This window comes from Vicugna pacos, chromosome 6, assembly GCF_048564905.1.
Source record: "Vicugna pacos chromosome 6, VicPac4, whole genome shotgun sequence".
Lineage (NCBI taxonomy): Eukaryota > Metazoa > Chordata > Mammalia > Artiodactyla > Camelidae > Vicugna > Vicugna pacos.
This window is the reverse complement of record NC_132992.1, coordinates 90941520-90954238: the sequence shown is the minus strand read 5'-3', so window position 1 is coordinate 90954238 and position 12719 is coordinate 90941520. Positions and strand designations below refer to the sequence as shown.

Here is a 12719-nt window from a genome sequence, read left to right as displayed (position 1 = left end):
GAAGGGGAGGGAGGAACAGGGGCCAAAGACAGGCAGGCTCCAGAAGGGGGTGTTGCTGTGGGGGTGCAGAGCCAGGGTTGGGGGGGCGGCAGCTAGAGGGAATAAGAAAGAAGAGGTTTGTTTTACAGCATATTATATAAAAATAGGAATGATGCAGAAGAGAAAGAAAAGTGATGATAGAGGAGAGAGGGGCATTACTGGGGTCACTGAGTGGGGGTGGCACTGTCCTTGGCTAGGAGCACTGACGTCCCAGTGGGGAGGGCGCATGGGCCTGGTGCTGGGAAGGGGGCAGCTGTGGCAGCAGAGCCCTGGAAGGAAGTTCTCTCAGGCCGTTCCACTTGCTCAGGGAAGTAGGAGGCAAGAATAAAGGCTGAGCATGCAATGGAGGAGGGAGGTGAGGGCCAGAAGAGAAGGAACTTGCGCTGCGAGGCGGGGCGGGTGGTGCGTGAGGAAGGAGGCCCGGTGGGGTGCCGGGCAGCTAGGCCCACTCGAAATGAGTGGCTTTGAACTTACACCACTCCACCTGCAAAAAGATGCACCGTGGACATCACACATGACTGGCTGTATTTCTAGAATAATCCAGTATCCATGGTCACTCCCCAAAGCTGCACATTTAGGGAGAATGTTCTGTTTTGAGTCACCTGAGTGAGAACAGAGTCTGGACCCTCTTCACCTTCCCAGGCTTGTCTGAGAGTCTCCATTCTAAGCACTGGGGTCCAGTGCCACCTGGGGAGGAAGGTGAGTGATACCTCAGGAAAGTCAAGGACATGGAGTGGCATGGGGTCCCCATTGCCAGACAAGAAGCAAGCCTAAAACCCATTCCTTCCAGTTCCTGCAGGGGGCGCCTGGGGAGGCGAAGGCGGAGCATGAAGACCAGGTGACAGAAGTGAGCGGGTAAGGGATGGTAGAATGAGGAGACGGTAGACTCCTGGGTTGGGTAGGGCAGACAGAAGCCCCCCGGGATGTCTCTGGTGGTAGACCTGATATGGTAGAGAAGCCCAGGGAGAGAGGGGAGGGCAAAAATCCCCGCCCCCTCCCAGTCCCCAGCACACACAGCTTCCTACAACCCTTTGGTTGGCACGGTGGGAATCCAAGTTTTCCTGTGCGCAGAAAAAGTTTTGGACAGTAACTGGAGCAGAAGTCATCTGGAGAGCCCACTGTGAGGCCACCCAGAGGGATGAAGGAAGCCCATGAAATGGCTGAGGGGTGGGCCACTCATTAGAAGTGAGGGTGAGGGGCCAGGAATGTGCCTCGTGCCAGAGGGATGGGGTGATGAGTGCTCAGCTGGGCACCCCAAGTCCGCTGGATGCGCCACCCAACAGAGCCAGCCAGGGGTCTCCACCTTGCCAGGATCTGTCCAGCAACTGTTGAACAGCCCCCAGGCCTGGCAAGTAGGAGAGCGCAAAGAGAACCAGTACTGCCCAGGAGTTTTGAAGAACTTCTTACAAAATAAATAAAAACCGAGAGAGACTTTTCATTCTCAAGATTACATTCATCCCACACTGCCAGGCGAGCAGGGGGTGATGAGGACTTTCAGAGCAGTGACAGAGAAATACAGAAGCGACTAGTGTTTGTGTGGGATCTGAATGTAGGGTCTGAGTTTTCAGCAGGCACATGGATAGTTGCAGTAGGATGTTGTTTGTTATAAGCACACAGAAGTGGGGCAGTCAGGGAGGGCATCTCGGAGGAGAGGGCATCTTGGTGACTCCTGCAGAATAAAGAGGATGAAGAGTAGGGGGAGGGGAGCACAGCAGTTGCCTCTCACAGGGCAGAGGGTTCTTTGCCTGCAAGCTGCAAAGCCCTAAAGCACCAGCAGGCAAGTGCCACTCCTGGAGACTCAATACACAGATTTCTTGTCAACTCTGGTGTTGCCAGTCACGGATTGGGGATCCAGGCTTTAAATGCCAAAGCATCTGATTTGTGCTAAAAGTGGTTCCAGAACTTCGACTTAGTGTGGTTCTGTATTTGAACATCAGGCAATTTTTAATCCAAAATCTTTTTGCATATGCACTTTTCAGTTGACCTCCTTAGAATAAAGAGCCCAACCAAAATTATATTCAGCCTCCTCCCACCCTTCCACCCACCCACACACACCCCTGTAGGTCACATGTAGATTTTCTGCTGTAAGATCTGGGAGAGAATTCAGGCATAAAAAGGAAAGAAATATGACACATGCTACTACATGGATGACCCTTGAAAACATTCTGCTAAGTAAAAGAAGCCAGACACAGGAGGTCACATATTGTATGAGTCCATTTATACGAAATGTCCTGAACGGGCAAATCTATACAGTCAGAAGGCAGATAAGTGGTTGTCAGGGGCTGGAGTCTGGGGGGAACAAGAAGTGACAGCTAATGGGTATGGGGTTTCTTTTTGAGGTGATGAAAACGTTCTAACAGTGATGGTCACACAATTCTGTCACTATACAAAAAAGCACTGAACTGCACACTTTAAAGGGATACATTTTATGGCAACATAATTTTAAAAGTACAATTTTTAAAAAGCAATGTGGGGAGAGGAGCAGAGAGGGGCTTGATTTAAGTTCTGTCCTCTCAAGACACAGAGACTGGCTCAGGTCTGCAGTGCTTGAAGCACTTGGGTTTACCAGAAGGCCAAGACATGATGCAGCTTCTCAGAATAAGCACAAAATCCATTCAATTCCAAGCTGTTGGTGGTTGATTTGAAAACCTGAAAGGGTGACAGTGTACCTAACAGAGTTTGCAGGAGGCTCCCACCATCCACCGTGAAGCAGTGTTTATCCAGGATCTACCATGCATGGACCAGGAGTTGCTGTGCTAGGTGTTGGGGACACAGCAGTGGACAAGACAGACACAGGCCTATGGGAAAGACAGACACTTAACAAGAGGTTTCACAAATAATTACCTGATTACCATTTCAGTGACTTAGACTTTATAAAATGAACATAATAGATTTGGGTATGGGAGCACGTAGGACCTCCCTGAGGAGTTGGCATTTAAGCCAAGCCTAGATGGCTGGGAGAAGACCCATCTAGGTAGAGTGGAAGACACAGCTGCTAAGGAAGGAAAAAGGGATTGGGAAGACCCCAGGGTGGGAGAGGGCACCTGGGAGGACAGAGAGCCAAGAGGAAGAATAGTTGCCACCCTCTGTCACCAGCCATAGAGTTCTTTCCCAAAACCACCAAACAAGAGATTCAGGCTTCTAATGCCAGGGTATCTGGCTGGTACTGAAGGTGGGTGCCTTCTGGAATGTTGGTGTCTTGAGGTTTTAAAAAGTGTGTCTTATACCATTGTTTATTCATTCATTCAACAAATATTTATTGAGCATCTGCAATGTGCCAGGCACTGGGGAAACACAAGTGAACAACTGTATCCCTGCCCTCCAGGGGCTCACATTCTAAAGGGGGAGACAGACAGTCAACAGGTGAACAGACAGCCAACAAGTGAAAAGAAGGTAACTTCAAGGGTGGTGGCCCCATAAAGAGTTTGGGACGAGGCGGGCTGTGCCCCAGGGTGGATGGGGCACAGCAAGACTCTGGAGAAGGGACTGAGCTGGGGTGTGTGGGTGCAGAAAGGCTGGGGGCAGCAGTGAGCAAGCAAAGGGTTAGAACCTTACAGAGCAGGTTCTGAGAGCTCAGCAGGGGCCTTGCTGGCCATGGAGTGGACTTAATTTAGAATTATTTAGTTCTAGAGTGATGGGAAGCCTTTGGAGCAGAGAAATGGCATGTCTGATTTAAAGCTTCAGAAACGTAAGCTTCTTTGGAGGGCGAGGTAAGGTGAGTGGGGGTGAGGGTCAAGGATGGAATGGAAGTACTAAGGAGAAGACACAAAGGTGATACCAGGACAGAAACAGAAGCAAAGGGGGATGTGACCAAAGTAGTGTATTCCAGCCCAGGTTGAGTGACCCCGTCCAAGTCCCAAAGTTAAGAGCGTCCCTCTAGAGCCAGGCTGTCCTGGGTTTAAATCTAGGCTTACCAACTGTGTGACCTTGGGCAGGTGACTTTGCCTCTGCGCGCCTCAGTCTCCTCGTCTGAACGATGGGGCAACAACAGCGCCTACCTAACAGGGTTGTCGCTGCCATCACGTTTTCGGGGCCCAGCAGAGCGCGGTGGGTGCCGAGCAGCTGCTGCGGCTGTGAGTAATTTGTTACTAAGAATAGTTAGCGCCCCTCTCCCGGCCGCCGTCTCCAAGCGGCCGCGCGCAATGGCAGGGCTGGACCCCCAGCCCCGATGCTGGCTTGGACGCGGCCCCCCGGCCCACCATTCAAGCGCCCCAACCAGGCCCCCGCCCCCACCCCCCGCTCACCTGGGCCGCGGCGGCCCGGGGATGTGCTCGTAGCGGCTGCGAGCTCGGTGCACGAAGGTGCAGCAGAGGCCGAAGACGACCAGGACGGCGCTGCCGAGCAGCATCAGCAGCCCGGGGCTCATGGCTCCGGGGTCGGCCAGGCCAGGGTCGGGGCCAGGCACGGAGGGGGCGGGAGGCCGCGAGCCGACTCCGCTGTCAGCGCCGCGCGCCGCCTCGGCCCCAGGCCCGGCGCGACCCAGCACCGCCCCCGCCCGCTCGGCTCCGCCCCCGCTGGCTCCGACCCCTCCCAGTGCTCTCAGTCCCCGCCAACCACGTCTCCGCCTCCAGCTCCAGCTCCTGGGGCCCGCCCCCGGTTTGCCCCGCCCACCAAGTAGCCCCGCCCTCCCAGGGTTCAGGCCCCGCCCAGAACATGTAGTCTCCACCAATCACAACTCCGGTTCAGGCTCAGACCCATTCCAGCTCCGCCCTCTCCCCCGCCACCTGCCAAGGCTCCGCCCACAACCTTCAAGCTCCACCCCAACAGCAGCTCCGCCCAGAACGCGTTGTCCCTGGCAACCCTAATTCCTCCGCGCTTGCTGCCCTGGCGGCGGCGCTAAATCCTGCTGGCTGGTCCGCCCCCTTTGGCGCCTTCATATAACGGCGTTGCTCCGCGCGCGGTCCTAGGCCCCTTCCCTTCTCCCTAAACCTTTCTGGAAACCCCAGTCCAGCCTCCAAATTTCCGTATTACGCCGACTGTTCCCAAGCCTCTCCCTGGAAGTTGCAACCTCAAAGCTGGTTTCCCTTGCCCAGTCTGTCTACAAGGGACAGGTGAAGAGGACGCTGAGGACACGGAGGGCCTATGTCTGCGAATGAAGGGTACACAGCTGGACCTGAGGCTGCCACCCAGACCAAGGGGAAGCCCCATTAGGGAACTGTGGGCGCAACATCGGAGGCATTGACGCAAGTCCAAAAGAGCTAGAGTTGGAGTGGGTGAAAATCTGAATATGGAAAGTAGCCCTCAAGCGGGGAAGTGAGAGATGTGCCCCGGGGTGGCCAAATGGTATTTTTAAACTTATAACCAAGACTTCCCTCCCTTTTATAACCTGCTTCTTATTACCAGTTCGGGTATGACAGAAGGGGCCAACTCTGGGCTTTTTAGTTTCCAATTCTTACACTCAGGAGCGACCCAGAATGAAAGCAGTGGATGGAAAGGGCTAGGTGTGCCCCCTTCCAGTCCAGATAAAGATCCTTGCAGCAGCAGAGGGGGCACCCAAAGAGTTTAGATGCTGCTGGGTTTCTAAGAAAAGGGCATGCCCCTGCCTGACTCGTGGGCAGGAGTCCCAGAATCCGGAGAGGTTTGGGACTGAAAAACAGAAGTCCCCTGTACCCTCTTCCCAGGGACAGCCAGGGACAGTCCTTACCAGGGGCATGAATGTTCAGGGTGTGTGGGCTGCAGGGTGACAGAGAGAGCCAAGCTTTAAGAGCTGCGCCCAGCACAGAGGAGACAGGATTTCTTCCCCTGGCCACTGCAGCCTGGCTGTCCATCAAGGCTCAGTGACAACACTGGCCTCCCCTTAGGGCTGGAGAAGGTGGCTTGCTACTGTGTCCCCAAGTGGTGGTGAGAAACAGCCACAGGTGCCTGCAAGGGACCTCTGGCTGGCCCTGCAGGGTGAGGGAGAAGGAAGCGGGGAAGTCAAGATAGCCTCTCCTAGACTGTGAAACCTCCAGGGGTTCGGGGCAATTTGAAGGGAGGATGCCAAACAATTATACCTTGAAGGCAGGGCCAGATCTTAAACTTCTCTGGCCACAGTCTGGGACAGGAATGGAACTGTCAGGGTACATTAGTCAGAGTTAGTCTGTCTAGCCAAGCTAGGGAGAGAAGTGGGTGTTAATATTCTCTGGTTCATTGGTTAACAGCAGTGACCTCTGCCTCTGTCCCATCACCACCTCATCTGATCTTTCCAACTCTCCTGTGAGCAGTAAGGAATGAAAAGCCTCCCATCAGAGCCTTTTGCCTGGACAGGCAGCACTGTTAGCCCCCAGCAGAGGGCGCTGCCTGGAAGCACGTGGCCAAGCACCTGGCCCTTCACCAGGAAGGTCTGAACAAACTCTATCCACTACAGTTTCACTGGCCACATGGCTGTCAGCACTCAAAATGTCACCAGTCCACACAGAACACTAGTGGAGACGACGCCATACAGAAAGATTTCCCAGCAGGAATCACTGAGGCAGAAGAGGTGGCCCCAAAGTGGCTGCCATCACTTGAGTAACCTGGCAGGGCACATGTACAGTGGCTCAGGGAAAAAGAAAGACCATGCTCCTTGGTTTAAAGCTAACTCCCCTGGAGGGAGGGGTAAATTAGGAGTTTGGGATTAACAGATACATACTACTATAGATAAAACAGATAAACCACAAGGACCTATTGTACAGCACAGGGAACTATATTCAATATCTTACAATAACCTATAATGGAAAAGAATATCTATGTATATGACTGAATCACTTTGCTGTACACCTGAAACATTGTGAATTAACTATACTTAAAAAAAAAAGAAAGTAAAAGACAGCTAAGTCCCCCTCTGAATGGAGGACCCAAGACCAGTTACATAGCCACCTTGGAGAGCCTCCCCTCTCATCTGGAGAAGAGTTGTCAGCTGAAGAAAAACACACATCCTGAAAGTTGGGAGTTTTGTTTTATTCGAGGACCATACTGAAGACTATAGCCTGGGAGACAGCCTCTCAGATAGCTCCGAGGAACTGTTCCAAAGAGGTAAAGGAGGAGCCAGGAAATATAGGAGTTTTTGCTGAAAATAAAAAACATGTAGTCGAACGTCAAAAGATTACTGCTAATTACAAAACCAGACATCTCAGATTAATGATGTTAGTGCTTTTCTGTGTATAGGAAGATGAAAGAGTCCGGGCTCATTGCAATTACTCCTTAGATATGCATCTTAACTATTTAGGTCCAGCATCCTGTTCTTCTCTCCATCCTGAATTCCCTTCAGAGCGCACCGTGGCGGGGCTACGATGGCTGATGGCTTGATGGCGGATGGCTTGATGGCGGGCATTCGTTGTTGACTGGAATGACAGGCAACTTTTTTTTTGTCTCCAGTGTTGGGGGTGCCTTATGAGATAATTGTGAAGATTAAATAATCCTGCACACCAGCGGCATCTGGCATATAGTAAATCATCAATAAATGCTAGTTCTTAGCAGGGAGGGGTGAGAGGACAAGAAGATGTGCATTCTACACATTAGCTGAATGGGCTCATCTTCCTCCCATTTTGAAGATTTGTCACTAGGTCAGTCTCATGCTGGTCCCTCCACATGGCATACCTCTCCCCACTCTGTCTTGTGTAGTTGGCAGCTGCCGGTGTGGACACCACCAGCCTGCCACTGAGCTTTCTGTCCAAGAAGAAATGTGGAACAGCCTGGGCACGTTTGTCAATGTTACCTCATTTTTCTTCCAATAATCCTGCTGATTATTTCTGTTTTCCAGTGGGGCTCAGAGAGGTTAAATGAGGTCACACAGCCAAAGCTGGAACCCCAATTTCTAGCATTCCAGGCATCATCTCCTAGCCAAGCATTTGCAAAGTGTAAACTCGGGAATGCCTTGTGGAGCTGGAGGTTGCCCCCTAGATTGCTTGCCTTCAGCCACTGACTGTAGCTTTCAGGACTGCCAGGGACAGTGGGCCTTTCCTGTCATCAGAGGAGAAATGTGGCCACCCAGGGCCCAGCCCAGTTAGGGCTTGCCAGAGGCATGCAGGTGAACAAGGAACAGATGAGGCCCGGCCAGGGACCTGGAGTGCTGTACCTGAAGCTGACATCAGGGATGCAGTCCTGGTCGCTGGACCACCCGTGGGACATCCCTGCAGCATTGGCTCCGAGGGCTCCAGAGCTAAGCTGTGTGACTCTGGCCAGAAGCAGCCCCTCTCTGGGTCGGGTTCAGAGAGAGATCACACCAGGCGCTGACTGGAGGCCAGGTTAGACGGGTGAGGGCAGAGGCCTGTGGAGAGCAGACCAGCCTCCATCTGCAGAGACTCGGGAGGACTCTGAGGCAGGGTCAGAGTCCCTGGGGACAGTCACTTGTGAATGCTCCCTCCGCTTACAGGCAGATGGTGTCATGCACGGACTGGACAGGAGTCGGCACTTAACCCTGCCCCTTTCTGGGCTTGTGTCCCCACGTGCATGATGAAGAGGCCCAGTGAAGGGGATACTGAATTCCGTTTTCTGAGGCAGCACAGTGTGGCAGCCCCCAGCTGGGGCTCTGGAGCCAGACTGCCTGGTTTCACATACTGGCTGTGTGACATTTGGCAAGTAACTAAGCCCTCCTGGGCCTCGGCTTCCACATCTGTAAACCGTGTGTGGGAGGGAGTGCCACAGCACCTGCCTCGTAGAGTTCACATGAGGATAAATGAATGAATAATATGTAAAACCTTTAGAACGGTGCCTAGCATAGTAAGTGCCCAGCCAGTGTCTGCTACCTGCCCTTGCTATTACTATTGAAAGAGCAGGGAGTCAGCGTGAGCCTCCTTCTCAGGATTCAGGCTGCAGCCTCAGCCTCATTTGGAGTTGAGTGGTACTAGGTCTGTGGGTTAGGGTGGGGGAGTATCCTGCCTGGAGAATGGGTGGGCCCTGCCCAGAGGAGTCAGATGGGGCCTGGGACCTCCCCAGTTGCTCCAACAGACAACAATGATGCTCAGGGCCCAGCTGAGGGCTGGACCACTCCACCCCACCACTTGGGGAAGATGCCAGGGGCCCCAGATGGTGGCCCCCCACTGTGGGTGCTGAGGGGCAGTGGGAGGTACCCTTGTTACTTCCACCCTACCCCCTGGGCCTCACCTTGTGGCATCATGTCCTCCAGGCCTTGGAGCTCCTCAGGGTGGGGAGGGGCAGGGAAGAGGGCATAGGAGCCCTGGGAAGAGGAGCCAGAGGCTACTGCAACCCATCCCCTGGCTCCAAGCCAGAGGGACCAATAGCTCTGGTCCTCCTGCTGGGCAGGGCCATGGCACGACCCTGCTCTGAGGGCCCTGAGGGCCACCCCACCTTCCCTGGGCTCTAGTCTTAGCTCGGCCCTGTCTTACAAAGGCCAGGGACACTAGCCTCCTAGGTTCATTTCCCCATCTGCACAGTGAGGAGTTTGGCCTGGACGAAAAAGCCCTCCCACCTCCTAACACTTCAGGATTTCCCTGCATCCAGGGGAGATGCTCAGTCCACTACCCACTGGGCAGTGGGAGGCTGCACAGCCACCTGCTTGGCAGAAGAGGCCCACAGGGGTCTCCATCAGCTCTTTCCAGCAAGACTGGCAGCCAACAGTGGGTGGGGACCCTGGGCCAAGTGGAGACCCTGCGGGTATAGCCAGGGAGTTCGGTGGTTAGGGTGCTGGCAGGGGCTAGGGCTAGGCAGCTTGTGTTCAAAGCTGGCTTCTCCCTCCCTGGCTGGGAGATCTCAACTAAGATACTTAAGCTCTGTGCACCTCTGTTTCCCCATCTGTACAAGGGGAAGAAGAGGGTTGTTTTGAGGATTGAATGAGTTCAGGCATGCTGCTTGGTTCTTACAACAATGCCAGCACATAGGCCGCACCCAGTGCAGGGTTAATGGTGGTTTCCATGCGGGGCTCAACAGGGTTAGACACGCCACAAAGGTTTGGGGCCTGAGCTAGCCCCACTCAGGGCAGAGGTAGGAGGAGTTCGAGTGGGTGATCCCATACTCCACACTCAGCTGGGAGACCCCACCAGACTTCTGCCTGCACCATTTCCTCTGCCAGGCACACCACCCCTAGCGCCAGCTCACTCCCAGGACAACAGCCAGGTTGGGTTGGAATGCCCCACCCAGAGCCCTCTCAGTGCCCCTACATGGGCAACATCCCGTTCTCACTGCATAGAGACCAGCTATCTGCTTACTCTCCCTGGCCCCCTATCCAAGGCTGAGCCCAGCTGTACTCAACGCCCCTTGACAGGCCTGGCATGAGTTAAGGTAGAGGCCCTTAGTGGGCAAAACGACTTCCACCTGTGAGCAGGAGGGAGGCTACAGGCCCAGCCTCCTTCTCCCACCCCCATCTCCAGCTTCCAGGCAGGTGTGAGTCAGACAGAAAAGGCAGGAAGGGATTTGTAAACAGTCACGTTGTTGGCGCAGCCCTGGGTGACAGAGCATCAGTAGTCTCAGTGGATCCACAGCTTGCTCGACCCCCAGGGTCGGGCTGAAGGAATCAGAGATTTCACTGAGCAGGGGTGGGGATGGAGATGGCAAAGGTGGCCCTGGCACAGTCTTGAAAATGGAGAAACTTGAAGCCTCACCAAGGACCATGTGGCCTGGTGTAACTGCATGGAAGCTCTACCCAGCCAGCATGGTGGTTTCTGTACCTGGGAGCAGGGGAGGGTCAGGCCTCAGGGCTGGGGGAGCCCACCCAGCACAGTCCCCAGAGCACCCACCTGGGCCCAGCATGATAAGGAAGTCCAAGATGACCAGGAGGAGTCTCCTTGAAGTCATCCAGTCTTCCCTGCCAGCCCCCCCCCCCCCCAGGCACTCGCTTCCTCCCAGGCAGCCTGACCCTGGCCGATACAGCCGCAGTGCACAGGTCACCCTGGACCCATCAGTCTGTTGGCTTCCCTCGGCCCCACTAGATCCTTTCATGTTTTCTTCAGCAACTTTTCCAGGCCACGGGTCCACACTCTAGGGCCTTCCACTCCCCTCTGGGTAGGGCAGGCCTTATCCCCTCCCTCCACACACCAGCTATGCCTCTGTTAATGCAGCCAGGGGCCATATCTGTGCTTGAAGGGTGCCTGCCCTCAGAGCTCAGAGTTCTGTCAAACTGTGTTCCTGCTGCTGCTTGAGATGCTTGGAGGTAAGAAAAGAACACCTGGAACGCACGATCACACACCCACAGGGACCTCAGGGATCCCAACACACACTGCCAGTTCCAAGTTGTAGAAGACACGTGGCCAGGAACACAGAATACGCGTGCACCATCTCACATGCATCCACAGGACAGCATTACAGATGAGCCACCCCTATGCCACCACCCGCCGCCCCCTATACCCTCGGATTCGTGTGCGCGCACCAGGCGCGTCCCAGCCTCCGGACGGGAGAAGGAAGGCCAGGCCGGACAGACGACGCTCGCCTACAGATCTGGGTCCTCGCGGCTGCACACGACACCGGCGTCCTCCTGGTGGTCGCAGTTGTGTGAGCCCAGGCCGGCGTGCGCGCACTGCAGCAGGTTGCGCTCGCCTCCCGCGCAGCGCACGTCGTCCAGCAGGATGGGCAGCGTGCGGCCCTCGCCGAACTCGGCGCGCTTGGCTGCCCGCACCGCATAAGCAAAGCCCAGCTGGCGGCACACCACGGCGGCGGCCTTGAGGTCCCACGCGTCGTCGCACACGGTGCCCCAGCGTCCGCCCGCGAACACCTCCACGCGCCCGCGGCCCGGACTCAGGCCCGCCGGCCGCACCAGGCGCACGGCGCCGTCGGAGGGCTCGGGGTCATCTGTGCCCGGCCGTCCCCGCCGCCTGCCGCCCCGCCGGCGCCCGGGATGCCGGGTGGGCCGCGGGGTGGGCGCGGGCCGAGCGGCCGTGGGGTGGCTGCGGCGGGGAGCCTTGGTGGGCGTACGCGCTGTCGGCCTCCGGTTGCTCTCAGTCGTCCGGATGAACTCTGCACAGAGGAAGCCTGCGGTCAGAGGGACCCCAGCCACCCCGGCCCACCCCAGCTCTCCACCTCGAAATGCACACCCCAGGAAAAGATGTCCTCCTCTGCCTTCCACTCAGATCCTGAGGATGAGGTGCCTCTTGGGCACCGGTGGTGCTTCCTGGGTCATCCCCACAGGATGTCATCCTGGAACTGGTGCCAGATGCTTCAGTCCTGCAAACCTGGCCGGCAGCTGCTTTGTGCCTCTGCTGCTGCGTCTCTCCCCCACCCCCAGCGCTCCTCCCCTCCCGGGAGTCCCCAGTCTGGCAGAGGGGAAGGACCCTTACACTGGAAATTTATGAGGGCAGTGGCAAGGAAGGGATGTCTGGGGGCTTCTCAGAGCAAGTGATCTTTCTGGTTCCAATCTTTGGTTTAAGGGTGAGAAAAGTGAGGCTGGCTGATGGGGGGAGGGGGAACTGCTGGGGACAATGGGCAGACCCGCAGGATGGGAATCAGCCTGCCCAGGACCCCTGGTCAAGTGAGGCCTTCCCCTCCAGGCTCCCAAGGCTGCTGGCCCCCCTGCCTATCACAGGGGTCTGGACGGAAATTTTCTACATGTAGGGCTGTGGAACCACACTGACCATCCCCCTACCATCTACCTCACCACAGGGCCTGCACACATTAGGTTTTGGGGAGCTGAGGTGGGTGATTCCCTTTGTCCCTGAAGAACATGGCCCTCACACTTGGCCCAAGTCAGCCACAGGGATAAACTTCACTCTCCATCAGACAGTCTGCTTGACCCTGCCTCCCTTAGGGAAGATGGAACCCCCAGACTGCTCAGT

The 12719-nt window shown here is 55.7% G+C and overlaps 2 protein-coding genes across 2 annotated transcripts in view; both read right to left on the bottom strand.

The window, feature by feature from the left end:
• CYP46A1 (cytochrome P450 family 46 subfamily A member 1) overlaps window positions 1-4520 on the bottom strand; it is a 29514-nt gene extending 24994 nt beyond the window's left edge. Inside the window, exon 1 of the mRNA XM_072963998.1 lies at window positions 4284-4520. Within this exon, the coding sequence (XP_072820099.1) occupies window positions 4284-4405 (122 nt within the window). The 5' untranslated portion in view covers window positions 4406-4520. The remainder of the gene's footprint in view (window positions 1-4283) is intronic.
• A 2416-nt stretch (window positions 4521-6936) lies between these two features.
• The window catches only part of HHIPL1 (HHIP like 1), a 29261-nt gene continuing 23478 nt past the window's right edge, over window positions 6937-12719 (bottom strand). The window contains exon 9 of the mRNA XM_072963698.1: window positions 6937-11904. Within this exon, the coding sequence (XP_072819799.1) occupies window positions 11381-11904 (524 nt within the window). The 3' untranslated portion in view covers window positions 6937-11380. The remainder of the gene's footprint in view (window positions 11905-12719) is intronic.